This window comes from Artemia sp. Qi Xiang Cuo, chromosome 16 (genome assembly GCF_049724085.1).
Source record: "Artemia sp. Qi Xiang Cuo chromosome 16, ASM4972408v1, whole genome shotgun sequence".
Taxonomy (NCBI): Eukaryota; Metazoa; Arthropoda; class Branchiopoda; order Anostraca; family Artemiidae; genus Artemia; species Artemia sp. Qi Xiang Cuo.
The window spans coordinates 53,259,150-53,279,624 of record NC_142809.1 but is presented as its reverse complement, the minus strand read 5'-3'; the positions used below and the strand labels follow the sequence as shown (position 1 = coordinate 53,279,624).

Below are 20,475 nucleotides of genomic sequence, written 5' to 3'. Positions count from 1 at the left end.
GCGCTTTTTAACTTGTAGTGAAGTATCTTAAAACAATGGAATTTTGGAAATTGTCTATATAGGTTAGATAAAATACTTCAATTTTTCCAGTTTTCTTCCCGTTTGTTTTTCTGCAAAAGGGAGCAAATTATATGGGTAAATTGTGAAATAATTAATGTTTATATAATTAACATTATGTAATATATATAACACATAATTAACATTTAGTGATTCCATAAGGAGACACTATAAAATTCTAAAAACACTCCTAAATCCATGGGCTATTTATAGCCTAAGGCATCCCCATTGATAATGGACAAGATATAGCCCAAATTGTATATACTTTTTGTGTCTTTTAATGCCAAAACTCTTGTTTTCTTATTAATTTAATGGCAGGTTAGGTTAACTGCAAACTACCATAGCAGCAAGAAGGGAAGTCACACTATTGAAGATAAAGTGGATTCAGAATTCAAAAAGAGTGACAACCAGAGTGAATACTACATTTGAACAAATTACATGAATTGTACACATGACAAATTATTTGAAGAACTTGAAGTCCTTCTCATGATGCCTCAGCATCCAGGACATCTGATAGGCAGGGAGTTGCTCCAGAAGCAGAAGTAATCACATATGTAGAGGGTTAGAGAGTGCTTCAAAAAAGAGACAAAAAGGAAAAGCTTCAGAACAAAAGAGGGAAAGGTAAAAAGAACATGCTCAAGCCAAAAGTGAAAAAGAAAAACAAAGACAATCTTTGCAGTGAAGACTTGGATGCTGATGTCTTATCAGGTTCCTCCACTGACCAAATGGACATATGTTATACTATTGGCAATGGGTATGAAGAACATGGAGAAAAGAAGCTAAAGGAGTACTATAATGTAACATACAATACCAAACATGATCAACAAGGCTGGTGTATTGGAAGGGTGCTTGATTTTCTTGACAAAAATCTTCATACAAAATATCTCTGCTAGTTGGCTGCCCAAGTCTAGCTGGCTATTCATATGAATGGCTAAAAAAAGGATGACATTGACAAATTCAATGTTGAGGATTGAGGGTAGATGTTGAAAAAAAATCAAAATACACTATATGCATGATGGTTGTCAAAAGGGCACTACAGCAATATCTAAGAAATAGCTGAGTGTTTTAATTTGAAAATTTCCAGGCATGTTGAGAGTAATAAGAGGGCAACCAGGCCCCTCTCCTTTGCCCTTTTATATGCCCCCTTCAACACTTAGAGTAATAATGAAAAGTAATTTTTTCCAAAATAGTCAAAAGGTGTAACAGTTTTGCAGAGGTGTAACAAGGTGTAACAGATATTGAACAAAATCAAAATACCACTACAGTGGCAGATCCAGTGGAGGGGGTGCCCCCTAACATAGTCTAAAGTAGTGTAATTTACTTAATTAATGTAATATTGCATTAATTAAACTTGCTCCTAAAGCAAGTTTATTGGAACAACCTATTTTGTGCCCCCCCCCCCCAAAAAAAAATCCTGGATCAACTCTTGATACACTATGGCTGTGGACATACTGATTTTCAATAGGGGGCACCCCCAATGTTTCAGGAATGACTTAGACTGAAACTACTTGCAAGCAGGGCTACTTGCAACTATGAGTAATTGTGACTATGAATATTTGAGACTGTGGAATCTTATTACTGCCACTGCAATACTTTTGACTGCAGATACAAATGCAACTCGGCTTCTATTGTGGCTGCTTGGGACTGTGATTTTTTGCAACAGCAACTATGAATGGGACACCTTGTCACTGCAACTGCTAATACTTACAATTGGGACTACTATTATTAGAACTGCTGCTACTACTGTGACTCCAAATACTACTGTAACTTTTACTATGATAAGCAACTGCATCCTGCTTGTCAAAATGGCATAATACATCAAGGTTGTCAAAAAGGCTTATCTGCAATATTTCACAAATTGCTAAGGTTATTAAGTTGAAAATTTCTGGATAATTGAGGTGAATGTTGCTCTATATATGCATCCAGACTGTCAAAACAGCTTATCTTCAATGTTTCAGGAACAGTTAGGGAAGAGTGTCAATTTGAAACATTAAGAGAATGTTGATTGGGATGTTGACCAAAATCTAAAGGTACCATATGCATTCTGGTTGTCATATCTCACATGTCTGCAATATCTCTTGGATAAGTAAGGGTATTAAGTTGAAACTTATAGAGAAAATTGAGGGGGATGTTGAACTTAATAAAAATACATCTTTTTGCATCCTAATTATCAAAAGGGCATTGACTCAGCTAATGCTATTAAGTTGAAACTTTCAGGGTATGTTGAACTAAATTAAATGATACTATGTGTATCAAGGCTGTTAAAATGGTGTGTGCAATATCTGAGGAACAGTTTTAAGCTGAAACTTTCAGAAATATTGAGGAAGATGTTGAACTCCATCAAAAGATACTATGAGCATGGTTGTTTGTCAGAAAGATGTATCTACAATATTTCATGAATGGCTTATGGCATCTATTTAAAACTTTCAGGGGATGTTGAAATAAGTCAAAAGACACTAATTAGAACAAAAAATTAGCATCAGGTATTTTAATTGTTGAGTCAAAGACATGAAATACTGTAGAAATATGCATTATGTTAATCAGTAAGAAAACTTTGTTAATAAAAACAAGCAGGAATTAATTTAAAAAACTTTCAATAAAAAGAAGTTTTTCAAAGAAAAGTAAAAAGCCATATTAAACTCAAGACCTGTATAAATAAAGTTCTTTGATAATTCAAACACAAAACGACCAGAAATTACTTTTGAAGAATAAATGAAATCCAAAACAAACAAAAATTAAAATAAATGATCATATAACACCCAAAGATTACATACACTGATATGGTTGAATAAATAAATATGAATAAATGACTAAATTGTGAATAAATAAAACAATGAAAAAATTGAATAGAATATTCAAGTCAATCTTAAAACAAACAAAAATTGCAACAAACAGGAGTTTGGCTGCTACCCCCTTCTTTCTCCCCTTACTGTAAAATTTTGAAGGCCTATTGCATCATTTCCACTTTACTGAGAACAAAATATTTATTATTTTTCTTACATTTATAACATTGAAAAAGTAAAAATGAAATACAGTGAAATAAAATGTTGAATTGTTAAGATTTCCTGGAATTAATATCATTATATATTGAATTTTCCGTTTTATTTTCATTAGTCCTTTCCTATTGTCTTGATTATTATTTTGATTTATTTTTGTTTGTTGTTGATGTTTTGAAAAACTAAACCACACTTGTCAAAATATAATAGCTTTCAATAAAATGCAAATAACACAACAGGCCTCAGAACTTTTTCAGTTAGGGGATTAGTTAGGGGCAGTAGCCAAACTCCTGTTCATTGTAATTTTTGTTTGTCATGAGTTTGACTTGAATATTTACTTTAATTTTTGCCCGCTTTAATATTTACTTATTCATTTTTATCAGCATCTGATATTTTTATGTTTGATATTGTCATGCATTTTAATTTTTTCTTTGTTTTGGGTTTCATTTTTTTTTTTTAATAGTAATTTCTTGTTGTTTTGAGTTTCAATTATCATAGGACTTTATTTCTGCTGGTCTTGAGTTTAACATAGCTCTTAAACTTTTCTTTGAAAACTTCTTTTTATGAAATTTCATTTTAATTAATTAAGGCTACAGGAAATGGAGGATTTATTTTCTGCTGTTTTATTGACTAATTCTTTTTTTATATAAGTGGTATTTTTTGTGCAAATTTTCCTGATGTTATTGAAGCAGAATGTGTCATAAGTATTGGATTTTATGACCAGTGCCTTCTCATAGTTAATGGTGAGAATGTGCCCCCTCCCTTGGGAGTCTTATCAATATGACAGACTTACACATATTTTGTGGGAAAGTTTCAGAGAGGTAGGACAAAAGCTATATTTAGTGCTCTATTTTGACAAAAACAGATGTTGAACTTTTTTTTTATCACTGCCTATATTTCTTATACAAAATCTTTTTGCAGGTTTATTTTTATATTACAGAAAAGTAAAATCAAACGAGTAAAATTTGATTAAAAAAAAGTTTTCCTGATGCAGCTTAAGAGTAAAATTGAATCTTAAAATGAACAAAATTATTGATTCACAGCCTATGCAACATTTATCTATGCAATCAGCTCAAATAACCCAACACCTGGTATTTTCCTGCATTTGCAGAATTTTGTAAAATTTTGATTTTTACTTAAAACACAAAATCCACAAAAAAGAAACAGTATGTGTTTTAAGAGCAGACATAGAAAATAAATTTATAAGGCTTTCAATAATCTTTCAGCATGCAATTTTAATTATCTTGAAAACTCAAGCAAAAAAAGAAGAAATTTTATTTCCTAACTGGAAAATCATTAAGCAGCATATAAAAATGAGAGACTGATTTATAAGCTAATTCACTGGTCTCACCAGCTGTATTATCAATAGCTAGTTATGTAAATTTTTAACTCTGGAAATGTGATTTAATATTATTTGAAATAAGGATCTAATTAATCATAATAACTCCAGAGATAAGATTGTCTCTGGTACAATTTGAATTAAACAAATAGATTAGCCTACTCAAAAGTACCACTGCTAGAATCAACCTGCCCCACAGTAGTCTAGATATTTAGCTACTATGCTCACTGAAGGACTTTTTGTGCAGAGCCCAGAGTATACTGCACAAAACAAAACTGACTGGCATATATTTTTCAACTTAGGCCCAGCCATTTAGATTGACCTACTAGTCTTAGCTTCAACTCCAACTTCTTCCGAGACTTTGGCCCATGCTTTCATTAGAAGCAACCCATTATTATGGTCTTTATTAGCTTTAGAGTATAGTATTCTTAAATTTCTAACTGACAAAATCAATGTTTAAATATCCATTTTGATTTTACCCATCCTATTGATTTGATGCAATTTATTGGTGAAAATTATCAGAGAAATTGGGGTTCATGAACTTGTACAATATTTAAGAAAACTGGATAGATTTTAACCAAAATTCGCACACAGCAGCAGTATTCCCATATCTGGCTGAATAACTGTGTGTGCGTGTGAATAATAATGGGGACCCAGGGTAAAAAGCATATATTGCCTTGTGTTTTAAGTAAAGCACTAGGGGGATAAGTTTAATCCAATCAAAAGATACTATGAGCATGTTTTTTTGTTAGATGGGCGTATCTTTGAAATTAATATTCGAAAGGGGGCTGGTGAGGAGGGAGGAGGGTTTAACGATTTCTCCACCTCCCACATTTAAAAATCGCTGTAGCATATTTTCATTGTTTATTTTATTCTCGGTAATGTACTCTGAAAGTTTCGGTTATGCAACACACCTCACTCTTTCCTTTGCCCTTCCTTACAGGGGGGGTTGAAAATCATTTTTGTATGCCTTGCTTGGGCTTCTGTATAAGGATCGAAATTTTCAAGTAAATAACAATGTTGTAAGTTGACTAAAAGACCTGAAATAAGGTTTGTAAAAATCTAGGCCGAAAATAAAATTAATATTGGGATGTCCATCTATTTTTTATAGTCTAGAGCATGGGTCGGCAACCCGCGGGTTGTATGCGGCCCGTGAGGCGTATTGGTGCGGCCTGCAAGACCCTCGCCGCAACGCACCTGGCGGAGCATAGATAGATAGATATATTTCTCACAAAAGCCCCATGGGCCATGGATAATACAAAAACAACAAAACACATAAAACATAATAATATTTTCAAACACTTTTGGAAATAACACTCTGATAGAAAACTTCTGCCATATAGCATTCTCAAAAAATCCGTAAGCCTCATCTAGCATAGTTAGTTTTGATTTTCAAATTTTGGTTTTTGAACAAACCTTTCTCAAAGTTTAGGAAGTACGCCTCAAAAAATATTTTTTGGGGATTTTCTTGGTTTATTCTTTTTTAGTTCAGTAACCTTTAGCACTTGGGGTACCAAATGAAAGCCAAATTATTTGGTCCTGTTAGGTGGTCATATTGTGGCGAAACATTCAGAAGAAAAAACAATGCTTGATTTTGCAGATGGGTGTCATCTGTTATATAGTGGGACAGGAAAATATAGTCACACTGGAACGTTTCCCAGCATGTACCAGATCAAATCCATCAATAAAATCAAGGGTAATTTTTTTTCAAAAGGGTTGAAGTGTGTCCAGGTTGTCAAAGGAGCATAAATACAATATCTCAGGAACAGAATAGGATTTTTATTGAAAGCGTAGAAACTTCAAAAGGGCTCATTCAATTGGAAATTGAAAGGGCTATTGCCTTTTTTAATAGTTGAAAGTGATTGGAGAGTGACTAATTCCCCTCTCACGCCCACCATTTTCCCAAACACATCTCATCAAAATAGGCATTAAGTTTCCACTTTCAGGGAAACTAGAGGGGGAATGAAAGGGCTAGTGCCTTTTTTAATAGTTGAAAGTGATTGGAGAGCAACTAACTCCCCTCTCACGCCCACCATTTTCCCAAACACATCTAATCAAAATAGGTATTAAGTTTCCACTTTCAGGGAAACTAGAGGGGGAGTAAAACTAAATCAAAAGGTACAATACATATCCAGATTATCAAAAGGGTGTATGTGCAATATCGTAGGAAAAAAAATGGTACATTGGAGCATTCAAAGCATATTATTGGGGATGTTGAACTAAACCAAAAGACTATGTCTGTCCAAGTTTGTCCTAAGGGCATATTACGGCATCTTAGGAATGGATAAATGTATTAAGTTGAAACTTATGAACCTCTTGAGGGTGATTTATTACTACATATGGATGTTGAAATGGTCTATCTGTAATATATATGTGATGGCTAAGGATATTAAGGCGAAACTATCAAGGGATATTGCCAAGTATATTGAACAAAGTCAATATGTACTCTATGCATGCATGATGTCCAAAGGACATATGAACAACAGCTGAAAGCAATAAATTGAACCTTTGAAGGCTGCTACAACTACTACTTATGCAATTAGTACTACTACTTTTGTGACTTTTTCAAACTGTGACTGCTTTTAACTCCTTTAGCCTAATTTGTGACCACTTGCAACTGATAATACTTGTGAATTTGACTGATTGCGACTGTGACCCCAACTAATTGTAACAAAAATTGCCAGTGCACATGACTTTGACTGCATCAACTACTTTGCTATAGCAAACAGCAAGACAATCCCTCAAAACTGGAGCAATCATAGGCAGCGTGCTAGCGCTGCCTAAGTAAAGAATGATGTGGGCACAATGTGTTTTTTTTTTCTCCATACCCAGGCACTTTGTATCGAAGGAGTTGTCATAGAACTTCGAAAAGGACTCATTCGACTGGAAATTAGAGTGGCTAGTGCCCTTTTTAATGGTCGAAAGTGATTGGAGGGCAACTAGCGCTCCCCCCGCCCATCATTCCCCCAAACACATCCAATCAAAATTTTGAGATAGCCATGCTGTTCCGCGTAGTTGATTTCCAGATAGGATATTACGTTTTGAGGAGGACACTCCCCCGAAACTCTCGGGGCAAGAGTTTTAAGTTATGCCCTGGGGACATATAAGTACGACGTTGGCACAATGTACTATTTATTATTTTTTTCCTTTAGAGCAGGGTACTTCATAGGGAAGGGGTCGTCGTAGAAACTGCAAAAGGGGCTCATTCGATTGGAAATTGAGAGTTCTAGTGCCCTTTATAATAGTCGAAAGTGATTGAAGGGCAACAAGCCCTCCCCCCCCCACGCCCATCATTCCCCCACACACAAACAAACAAAAATTGAGATAGCCCTTTTGTTCAGCGTAGTTGATTTCCAGATAGAAAATATGATTTTGAGGAGGACACTCCCCCACAACCCTCAGGGCGAGGGTTTTAAGTTATGCCCTGGGGGCATAAAAAGTTTTTATAGAAGGCGTGGTCATAGAAACATCAAAACAGGCTCATTCTATTTGAAATTCAAAGGGCTAGTGCCCTTTTTAATAGTCGAAAGCGACTGGAGGACAACTAGCCCCTCCCCCCTCCGCACGCCCATCATTCCCCCAAACACATCCAATCAAAATTTTGAGATAACCATTTTGTTCAGAGTAGTTGATGTCCACATAGAAAATTTGTTTTAGATGAGGACACTCCCCCATAGCCTTCAGGGCAAGGGGTTTTAAGTTATGCCCTGGGGGTATATAAGGTTTTTAAAGGAGGCGTTGGCGTAGAAACTTCAAAAAAAGCTTATTCGATTGAAAATTCAAAGGGCTAGTGCCCTTTTTAATAGTCGAAAGTGATTGAAGGGCAACTAGCCCCCCCCCCACGCCCAGCATTCCCCCCCACACAACCACGCAAAATTTTGAGATATCCATTTTGTTCAGCGTAGTTGATTTCCAGATAGAAAATATATTTTTGAGGAGGACACTCCCCTACAACCCTCAGGGCAAGGATTATAAGGTATGCCCTGGGGGTATATAAGGTTTTTATTGAAATCTTTGTCGTAGACACTTAAAAAAGGGCTCATTCGATTTGAAATTCAAAGGGCTAGTAATCTTTTAATGGTCGAAAATGATTTGAGGACAACTAATTCCCCTCTCACGCCCACCTTTTCCCCAAACACATCCAATCAAATTTTTTAGATAGCCATTTTATTCAACGTAGTTGAAAGTTTTGGAAATTAGATCTCTAGGGATGACAGCCCCTCCCCACAGCCCTCAGGGCAAGGGTTGTAAGTAATGCCTTGGGGGCCTACAAGGTTTTATTGAAAGCGTTGTCGTTCAAACTTCAAAAGGGCTCATTTAATTGGAAATTGAAAAGGCTAGTGCCTTTTTTAATAGTTGAAAGTGATTGGATAGCGACTAACGCCCCTCTCACGACCACCATTTTCCCAAACACATCCCATCAAAGTTTTGAGATATCCATTTTGTTCAACGTAGTTGAACGTTCTGGATATTGGGTCTTTTAGGATGATAAACCTCTCAGAGCCCTCAGTGCGAGGGTTGTAAGTTATGCCCCGGGGGCATATAAGGTTTATATAGAAATTTGTTGCATAAATCATAGGCAGGGTAATCGCGCTGCCTAAGTAAAGAACGGGGACACTCGAGAGCGAGACAAGAAACGGGGACTAACTAAAGAGGAGGACACTCCCCCAAAACCCTAATGGCAAGGGTTTTAAGTTATGCCCTTGGGGCATATAAGAACGATGTATTATTTACTATTTTTTTTCCTTTAGAGCAGAGCACTTCGTATCGAAGAAGTTGTTGTAGAAACTTCGAAAAGGGCTCATTCAATTGAAAATTGAAGTGGCTTGTGCTGTTTTTCATAGTCGAAAGTGACTGGAAGCCGACTAACACCCCTTCCACGCCCACCATTTCCCGAACTTCATCCAATCAACATTTTGAGAAATCCATTTTGTTCAGCATAGTTGATTTCCAGATAGAAATTATGTTTTTGAGGACAGTTTCCACAGCCCTAAGGGCAAGGGTTTTAAGTTATGCTCTGGGGACATATAAGGTTTTTTATAGAAGGCGTTGTCGTAGAAACTTCAAAAAAGGCTCATTCGATTGGAAATTCAATTTAAAAAGGGCTAGTGCCCTTTTTAATTGTCGAAATTGATTAGAGGGCAACTAACCCGCCTCTCACGCCAACCTTTTCCCCAAACACATGTAATCAAAACTTTGAGATAGCCATTTTATTCAACGTAGTTTTAAGTTCTGGAAATTAGGTCTTTTAGGATGACAACCCTTCTCCCCCCACAGCCCTCAGGGAAAGGGGTTGTAAATTATGCCCTCTGGGCATATAAGGTTTTTATATAATGCGTTGTCGTAGAAACTTCAAAAAGGGATCATTCGACTGGAAATTGAAATGGCTAGTAGCCTTTTTAATAGTCGAAAGTGATTGGAAAGCAACTAACACCCCTTCCACGCCCACCATTTCCCCAAACACATCCAATAAAGATTTTGAGATAGCCATTTTGTTCCACGCAGTTCAAAGTTAAGGAAATTATACCTGTGAGCATAATACCCCTAACACCGCCTCGAGAGCGAGGGTTATAAGTTATAACCTGGGGTCGTGTAAGGTTTTTATTGAAGGCTTTGTCGAGGACACCTTGTAAAACGCTCTTGTATTTGGAAATTCAATGGACTAGTATCCTTTTTAATTGGTAGATGAGAGTTGAAGGCAATTAACCCCTTTCTCATGCCCGTCGTCTTCTCAAAGGCATCCAATCAATATTTTAGATAGCCATTCTATTTAATGTAGTTGAATAAAATGGTTTTGGAAATTAGGAATAATAAGGGTTTTGTAAATAACGTAGTTGAATAAAGTTTTGGAAATTAGGTCTTTAAGGAAGACAACCCCCCCCCCCCACAGCCCTCAGGGCAAGATTTGTAAGTTATGCCCTGAGGACAGTTAAGGTTTTTATTGAAAGCGTAGAAACTTCAAAAGGGCTCATTCAATTCGAAATTGAAAGGACTAGTGCCTTTTTCAATAGTTGAAAGTGATTGGATAGCGATTAACGCCCCCCTCACGTCACCATTTTCCCAAACACATCCAATCAAAATTTTGGGATATCCATTTTGTTCAACGTAGTTGAAAGTTCTGGAAATTAGGTCTTTTAGGATGATAACCCCCTCAGAGACCTCAGTGCAAGGGTTGTCAGCTATGCCCTGGGGGCATATAAAGTTTATATAGAATGTTGTTATAAAACTTTCAAAAAGGGCTCATTTGATTGGAAAATTGAAATTGCCCTTTTTAATAGTCAAAAGTGAGCGGAGAGTAATTAACCCCCCTCGTACCCCCACCAGTTACCCAAAAGCATTCAATCAAAGTGTAGAGATAGCCATTTCGTTCAACGTAGTTGAACGTTGTGAAAATTATGTATTTAAAGATGAAAAACCCCCCTAGAGCCCCAAGGGCAAAGGTTGTAAGTTCTGCCCTGGGGGTATATAAGGTTTTTTTTAGATAGAGTTGTCGTAAAACTTCAAAAGGGGCTCATTCAATTGGAAATTGAGAGGGATAGTGCCAATTTTAATAGTTGACAGTGATTGGAGGGTAACTAACCCCCCTCCCACGCCCACCAGTCCTCCACACACATCCAATTAAAATTTTCAGATAACTATTTTGTTCAACGTAGTAGAAAAGTCTGGAAATTAGGTCTTTGAGAATGACACCCCCCATCACTCAGGGCACGGGTTGTAAGTTATGCCCTGGGGGCATATAAGATTTTTATTGAAAGTTTCGTTGTAGAAACTTCAAAAGGGTTCATTTGATTGGAAATTGAAAGGGCTAGGGCCATTTTTGATAGTTGAAAGTGATTGGAGAGCAACTACCACCCCTCTCATGCCCACCATTTCCCCAAACACATCCAATCAAAATTTTGAGATAGCTATTTTGTTCAATGTAGTTGAAAGTTCTGGAAATTCGGTCTGAGAGGATGACAACCACCCTAACAGACCTTAGGGTAAGGGTTGTAATTTATGCCCTGGGGCATATGAGGTGTTTATAGAAAGCGTTGTCGTTTCCAAAAGGGCTCATTCGATTGGAAATCGAAAGGCCTAATTCCCTTTTTAATAGTCGAAAGTGATTAGAATGCTCGCTATTTTTATAGTAAAGATCGATATGGGTATAATGTATTATTTTTTGTTACTGTTGTTCTTTAAACCAGGGCATTTCGTATCGAAGGAGTTTTCGTGGGAACTTTGAAAAGGGCTTATTTAATTCAAAATAGAAAGGGCTTGTGCTCTTTTTAATAGTCGAAAGTGATTGGAGGGCAACTAATCCCTGTTCCACTCCCACCCTCCCACGCCCGCCCTCCCATTGGCCCATTATGTTTAAAAACTAAATGTTGCCTTAAGATTAAATCAAAATGTACTGTGATAATGCTAATTCCCAATAAGGCATCTCAGCAGTATCCCAAGTACGACTGAGGGTATTATGTTCAAACTTTCGGGAATACTTCTGCTCTTAAAATTTAATCAAATCAAAATAGCGTGAGTGTATCCAAGCTATCAAAGAAAGTAAACAGATTTTTTTGCGAATGGTATCAAGTTTTCCATTTCAGGTCAATTAGAGGAGGTATGAAACTAAATTAAACAGTACTATTTGTGTCCAGATTTTTCAAAGGGTGTATGTTGTTAAAAATTGCTGAAAATTTTTCTCCAGCATACAAATAGCAGGCCAAACTATAAAGTCTTAAAAAACGAAAATAAAGAACTCCATTAAACAAAAAATGAGCAAAAATAAAGTCAAATAATCTACCAAGCGTGAGACAAATAGTACTGTTTAAGTTAGTTTCATACCTCCTCTAGTTGACTTGAAATGGAAAACTTGATAACATTCGCAAAAAAATCTGTTTACTTTCTTTGATAGCTTGGATACACTTACGCTATTTTGATTTGGTTAAATTTAAAGAGCAGAAGTAGCCCCGAAAGTTTGAACATAATACCTTCATTCTTTCTTGGTATACTGCTTATATGCCTTTTCGGTAAATAGCATTAACACGGTGCAATTTTATTTAACCTTTAGGCGATATTTCTTTTTTAAACATACTGGGCCAATGGGAGGGTGGAAGCGGAAGGGGGACTAGTTGCCCTCCAATCACTTTCGACTATTAAAAAGGGCATCAGCCCTTTCTGTTTTCAATCAAATGAGCCCTTTTCGAAGTTCCCACGACAACTCCTTCGATACGAAGTGCCCTGGTCTAAGCAACAACAACAACAAAAAATGATACATTTTACCCACATCGATCTTTACTATAAAAATGTCAAGCCTTCCAATCAGTTTCGACTATTGTCGTATTTCTACGACAATGCTTTCAATAAAAACTTTATATGCCCCCAGGATATAACTTACAACCCTTGCCCTGAGGGCTGTGGGGGGAGGGATTATCATCCTTAAAGACCTAATTTCCAAAACTTTCAACTACGTTGAATAAAATGGCTATCTAAAAATTTTGATTGGATGTGTTTGGGGAACAAGTGGGCGTGAGAGGGGGGTTAGTTGCCCTCAAATCACTTTCGACTATTAAAAAGGGTACTAGCCCTTTGAATTTCAAATCAAATGAGCCCTTTTTCAAGTTTCTACGACAAAGATTTCAATAAAAACTTTATATGCCCCCAGAGCATAACTTATAATCCTTGCACTGAGGGTTGTGGGGGAGTGTCCTCCTCAAAAACATATTTTCTATCTGGAAATCAACTACACTGAACAAAATGGCTATCTCAAAATTTGTATTGGATATATTTGGGTGAATGATGGGCGAGGGGGGGCTAGTTGCCGTCCAATCACTTTCGACTATTAAAAAGGGCACTAGCCCTTTGAATTTCCGATCGAATGACCCTGTTTTGAAGTTTCTACAACAACGCCTTCTATAAAAACCTTATACGCCCGCAGGACATAACTTAAAACCCTTGCCCTGAGGGTTGTGGGGGAGTAACCTACTCAAAAATATATTTTCTATCTGGAAATCAACTACGCGGAACAAAATGTCTATCTCAAAATTTTGATTGGATGTATTTGGGGGAGTGATGGGTGTCGGGAGGGGGGGCTTGTTGCCCTCCAATCACTTTCAACTATTAAAAAGAACACTAGAACTCTCGATTTCCAATCGAATGAGCCCCTTTTGAAGTTTCTACGACAACCCCTTCCATATGAAGTGCCCTGCTCTAAAGGAAAAAAAAATGATAAATGATACATTGTGCCAACATCGTTTTTATATGCCCTCAGGGCATAACTTAAAACCCTTGCCCCAACGGTTTTGGGGAAGTGTCCTCCTCAAAAACATATTTTCTGTATGGAAATCAACTACTCTGAACGCTATCTCAAAATTTTGATTGGATGTGTTTGGGAGAATGATGGGTGAGAGGGGGGAGCTAGTTGCCCTCCAATCACTTTCGACTATTAAAAAGGGCACTAGCCACTCCAGTTTCCAACCGAATGAGCCCCTTTTGAAGTTTCTACGACAACTCCTTTGATACGAAGTTTCCGGGTATGGAGGAAAAATAAATAAAACATTGTGCCCACATCGTTCTTTACTTAGGCAGCGGCGCTGCTTATGATATATATATATATATATATATATATATATATATATATATATATATATATATATATATATATATATATATATATATACATATATATATATATATATATATATATATATATATATATATATATATATATATATATATATATATATATATATACAAATTATTGTTTAATTTATTTACATGTCGTTAGATGTACCAAAGGCTGGTCTAGAGCAAAATCTTGGAAGGGGCTGGGGGAATGTGACAAGGGCTCCAGTAATTGTCAAGTTTATTAAAAAAAAAGAGTAAAAAAAGAAAAAAAACGGAATGAGGGCGCCAGAAAAATCTGGGAGGGGCGTCCCCCATTGATTCACCTCTGATGTTTTTCTTATTATTATCATTGCTATTCACTGTCATGATCCTTTTTGTCTCTTGCCTGTTTAAACAACTGATTGTTTCCTTCAGTTTGTTTGTCAGTATTATTTATTCAAAGGTTATTTATGTGTTATAATTGTTGCTAGCTAGTGTCAGTATTTTTTATGCCTTCCCATAGATGGCTACTTATCATATTTATAGTTTCTGTTTACAATAAATAAATCTTAATCAAATAAAGTTAAAAAAATTTTAATAAAATAAATATTTGAATCATTTTCTTCCAGGTCCGTCATTATGGCATTATGGCAAATATAGGGATGACTGCCGTTTGTAATCTTCAGATTTGGCGCAATGCCAGCATAAGAGTAGCTACCATCACATCAGCACTAGGTCATGAGGCCAAGTTTTTACGTAAAAAAAGTAAAAGAGATGCCCCTCGCTGTGTTTATGTTTCTCAAGCAAAAGACATATTCAGCAATCTTGCTTTAGAGCACTGGCTTTATCAGAATGTAGACCTTAGTTCTGAAAGGATCCTGCTTTTATGGTGGAATGATCCTTGTGTTGTTATAGGTCGCCATCAAAATCCCTTTTGTGAAGTAAATATAAAGAAAATGAAGGAAAATGGTGTAGTCTTAGCAAGGAGAAACAGTGGCGGTGGGACTGTTTATCATGATCAAGGAAATTTAAATTTGTCATTTCTGGCACCGCGGGATTTATATAATCGAAAAGAGAATCTAAAAATAATTTGTGAAGCACTTTATAAAAACTATGGGATGAATGTAAGCATTAATCCAAGAGATGATATATTTCTAGATACATTTTATAAAATATCTGGCACTGCCTCGAAACTTGGTGCAACCAACTCTTATCATCACTGCACATTGCTTGTTGATGTTGATACAAGCACTTTAAATTCAATACTGACCCCTGATGACATAGGAATTATTAGTAGAGCAACAGCTAGTGTGCCATCTATGACAAAAAATTTGGTAGAAGATACCCCAACAGTGAATGTAGAGAGTGTAGCTTCTGTTGTAGCTAATACCTACTTAGAAGCAGGATCCTTAAATTTTGGTATACAAAGTGTTAACCCTATAGATTCATGGTTTCCTGGAATAGGTGCTATTGTTGACGAATTGAAAAGTATAGAGTGGATTTATGACAAAACTCCCAAGTTCAGTATATCAAAAGTGGTACCAGTGCCTAGAGAATTTGGCGGTCTGCTTGGAAGCTCTTTAAATATTTTCCTCTCAGTAGAGCATGGAAAGATAGTTGAAACGAGTGATTCTTTAAAATCGTTGAATATACTTACTAAAAAATTATATAGCTTGGGCGAAGTTGATAGTAGACATTTTGATGATTGTCAGTTGTTTTGTTTTGAAGCTTTAAAATCCTGCATTACTAATTTTTGCATAGTGTAATAACTTTTCGAATATGTACAATCGGTGAGGAGTTAAAAACTACAGAGTGGTTATGTGATAAGACATCCAAGTTCAGTATGACCAAAGTAATACCAGTGTCTGTAGAATTTATTAGTTAACTTTTAAGCTCTTTAATTATAAAATCAAATGTTTTACATTAAGTAAAGATCAATCTTAAAACTTAAAATAAACACACATTATCCTGTGGAGGCTATCTCCCGTGTTATCTGTCACCCCCTACAATAAAGTTTAACTAGTGCTTTCCTGAAAGCACTTTAGAATGTAATAGGTAAGCCAGCTAGTAAACGCAACTATTTTATTTGCCGGTCGGTAGTTAAAACCTTTAAACTAAAACATGTATTGCTCAAAGCAAATACAACTCAACTTTCCCGTCATCAGTAAAATGCAAACAATTATAAATTTGATAATATTGCTCATTTTTTATGCATTCATGCTCGAGGCTTTAAGAAAAAAAGTTAAACTTTATTAAACGAGCAATGGCTTAATGTGAAGGCAGTCTCTGTCATGTAAAAGAATACTGCTTTCCATTGTAAGTTCTAATGTTGCTCCTTAATTTGATTTATATTTTTTTTTCTCTGGCTTAACTAGTCAAAGGGCCTTTTGGATGACAGGTATTAAAAAGAAAAAAACTGTAATGTTTCACCTTTTGTGATAAGATTGCAGGGTTGGAGAAAAATTATTAACCCGCTCCACCCCCAACAAAAAATTCGAAGTCAACTTACCGTCTAACTTTCAGTATATTCAGGTTTGTCAGTAATCAAATATGATTATCCGAAATATGAGCAGGGCTCCTTTCCCCATCAACCCCCGCGGTTTAATCTGAAGCTTCAAAACGCTTTTATATCATAATTTTCAGGTTGTTCAAGGAGGCATACGTATTATTCTTAGGGGATGCTCCCCCTACCTCTGTGCACATGGGCATATGAATAAAATTGTCAATTCTGCGCGCAGAGTATTACCATAATTATAGAAAGAATTCTTGGCTCAAATGAAGGGAAATGACAGGGTAGACCTCTCGTCATAAAAACATGAGAATGCAGTTGAAGACGTGGATTTGAGGCCTTCCTTTACAGAAAGTTCGATCGTTAAGCCGTTGAGCTCTCTCTCCATCATACTACCCCCCACCGAAACAATCCTGCGTTTGTGACTAGTCAAAAGTTCGTCCAAACCTCCAAAGAATTTTGTTTTCAAGGAAGAGACCCTGCCTTACTGCAGCCAAACGTATGAATATAGTCTGTTATTTTAAATTCAAAATAAATCCACAATAACATGGGGGCTTTCACTTCTTTGCCGAATTGCATACTTAGTCCAGATACAGTCTTCCAAATTAATGGAGCTCAGTGAGGGCTCCTCCCACTTCTTGTTGATTCTAATGTCACAGAGGATTGGAAAATTTTGGTCTACCCTAGACAATTCCCCTCAAAATTATCTAGCCCATCTTCATCCACCTTTCAAAGTGTCCCCGCGTCAGTGCCATATTTTACCATCGTCATCAACTTGGCTTCCAATATCTTAATCTTACTTTGAAGACGTATCTTCCTAATCTTAAAAACCTTTTCAACTACATAAAAACACCTTGACCTTGGCTATTCTACTTTTTATGTCTTCACTGCATCTCTACTTATAACGCTACCCAGCTATATACTCACAAAAGTTATATACTTGTAATAAAGCTTGAAACATGAAAGAATATGAATATTTCGTCACCATTTCCTGAAGCTTTTTTCAAAGGTAGAAAAAAAATTACATTCAATACATAATTGTTTTAATAATAATACTTTTAATAAAGTATTATTAAAATTCACATTCACTGTTATTGTTTTTTTTTCTCTAGATGTTCAATAAACAGCTATTGCTTGCTCTCTTCTGGGAAGAGTATCGCACATTTTCACCTTCGTAGTGACTTACTTTATGTCTACAATTATCCCTCTCGTCCATAAACGTATCGCGCCCCCGTCTATCTATATGTCCGTAAAGCGAAACAATGTTTCTTATAAGTACATCAGTTTCTCCTGTATTTGAAATGTGGAGGGCTCTTCTGTTCGTCTACTATTTTCTTCTTCCAGCGATCATGCTTTCTATTTCCACCAATCATATTAAATATTTCTTCCAGCAATCACACTGTCGAATATTCATTTTCTGTATTATTGTAGCATCGCGTATTTTAAACTTGTACAGCATTTATGACATGTGCGTATCCACTCAGGGGGAGGGGGGGAAATCTTCCTTAGGGCAGTTTGATGAATCGCCCTGAAAAATGGTGGTCAAACTTCTTTTTTTTACCAGACCTTTGAACAAAAATTTCTCCTTGTTTAATGCTGAAATTCATTGACTGCAATCTTAGTATGTATATGTTATTTGTATATGTTATATGTATTTGTTATTTTCGTATCCGGATGTTTGGTTCTTATTTTTTAATGCTGTTATATTTCCCAAGTCTATTTTGCTTTTACTGGAGTTTCTGTTTCCATTAGCGCAGTGCATGGGCGCCCATAATGGAGGGGGGGGGGGCTCCAGCCTCCCCCTGGCCGAATGACGCTGCCTTATATTTGTATTAATTTAAAAAACCTTTTCCACAAAATGAGTTTTCCAAAGACAAGTAAAGAGCTCCATTAAACCAAAAATGGACAGAAGGGCAGAAATAAAGTCAAATAATCTTCCAAGTGTATAACTACCATAAATCACTACCAACAAATAAATGAAACTCAAAACGAACAAAAATTAGAATAAATAACCGAGTCAAACTCAAAACGAGTAAAAATTAACATTGCTAGGGCTGGCAACCCCATGCCTTCTTAAGACCAGAACATAATTTAGGCTTTACTGAACAAAACAAAAAACAAATGACCATAGATTGTCAGTTTAATATACCTATGCCGATATATGTTCCTTGAAGTATTGATTGTTTTGTATTTATTTAAGCAAAAAAAGTTAAAACATTTGAACGTGTTTTGTTTTCAGTAAAGCGCAAATTATTCTCTGGTCTTGAGAAGGCATGGGGGCTGTGAGCTCCAACAATCTTGATGTGTACTTATTTCCAGTTTGACTCAGCTTTTTATTCTAATTTCTGTTCATTTTGAGTTTCATTTATTTATTGATAGTGATTTGTGGTAGTTTTACGTTTGGACGATTACTTGACTTCATTTCTGCCCAGTTTTGGCTTACTGGAGCTCTTTACTTTCCTTTGAAAATCTTGCTTTGTGGAAAAAGTTTTTCTTCAAATTAATTTCTGTTCGTTTTTTATTGACATTATCATTTTCATGAAAAATAAAATAAAAAAATAATATCTTTTCGGTTTTTTTTTCAATATGAATCCAAAGTTTGGCTTGCTATTTGTATGTTGGGAGAAGCTGTTTCAACAATTTTTGATCCTGACACAAATAGTATTTTTTAATTTAATTTTATACCTCCTTAAGTTAACCTGAAAATATAAAACTTAATATCATTCTCAAAAGATTCTATCTATGCTCTTTGACAACCTGGATACACTTACACTATATTTATTTATTTAAATTGTAAGAGCCGAAGTAGAAATAGTAGTCGCCCCTAAAGATTTAACTTAATACCCCCAGTTGTTCTCGATATACTGCTGAAGTATCTTATTGGAAACCGCAACCGCAATGCCTTTTTATTTAGTTTTAAAGTAGCATTTAGTTATATAGAATAATGGGCCAATTGCAAAATTGTGGGGGGTTGACATGCCCAATATCCATAAAGACATTGTTACTGGACCATTCTACTATGCTGAGCAAAAGAGTTGCCCAACAATTTTGACTAGATCTGTTTGGAACATAAGTTAGCTCAAAGGACGGGCTGATTGCCTTCCAGTCGCAGTTTGCTCTTAGGAAGGACCTTAGAAATTTTACTCTTGAATCGAATTGTCTTCTTTAAATATTTCAATGTTATTTCTAGCTATTATAGAGTGGTGCTGCCTATGATATTGTTTATATACCTTTTTGAAAACCTGCATGCATACAGTTTTTTCGTTTAATTGGAACTCCCCCTAAACGTTTCCTAAAAGTTTCACCTTAATACTCTTAGCGTCATTAGTTACAGTAGCTGTAGTGGTAGCACTAAAAGTATACATATACTACCTTCTGGCTAGTTCAAAATCCCCCACAATTTATTCCTAAAAGTCTAAATTAATAATATAAGTTGTTCTTGAGATATTGATTTGTCACTTTTTTGAAAGTCCACATGCTCATAGGTTGGTTTTGATTTAGTTTAACGTCCGCCTAAATATTTCTTATATTTGATTATTGAAGACATTGTTATATTCTCTTTGGACTACTGGTTACGAAATGACTATCTCACAATTTCGATCGATTGTGTTTGGGGAAAAGAGGATATCAGGGGAGGGGGGGGGGCTATTTTCTCTCCATCTCGCTTGGTTCTTAAAATGGAACTAGGAGTATACATTTCCAATCAAATGAGCCTCCTCTAAAGTTCACTAGACCGCCCTTCATAAAAACCTTACATGCCCCCGAGGAATAACTTACATCCCTTACCCCTATACTCTGGGGGGTTGTGTCAACCCTAAACGCTGTGTTATGAGATTTTTGGACTATTTTCGAACGAATGGCTATCTCAAAATTTCTATCTGATACAATTGGGGAAAATATGACGTGGGGAGGGGTATAGCTGGCCTCCGATAAATTTGACTCTCTTTAACAATGGCACTTAAACTTCCGATTTCCAATTAGCCCCATCCGAAGTT

The 20,475-nt window shown here is 36.0% G+C and overlaps 1 protein-coding gene across 1 annotated transcript; it reads left to right on the top strand.

Annotated features, from left to right (window-relative positions):
• The first annotated feature begins 85 nt into the window (after positions 1 to 85).
• On the top strand, positions 86 to 18,413 carry Lipt1 (Lipoyltransferase 1). Its single transcript, XM_089102750.1, has 2 exons — positions 86 to 135; positions 14,601 to 18,413. Exon 2 carries the CDS (start codon positions 14,619 to 14,621, stop codon positions 15,735 to 15,737), a length of 1,119 nt encoding a protein of 372 aa, XP_088958876.1. The 5' UTR covers positions 86 to 135; positions 14,601 to 14,618; the 3' UTR covers positions 15,738 to 18,413.
• The last annotated feature ends 2,062 nt before the right edge of the window (positions 18,414 to 20,475 follow it).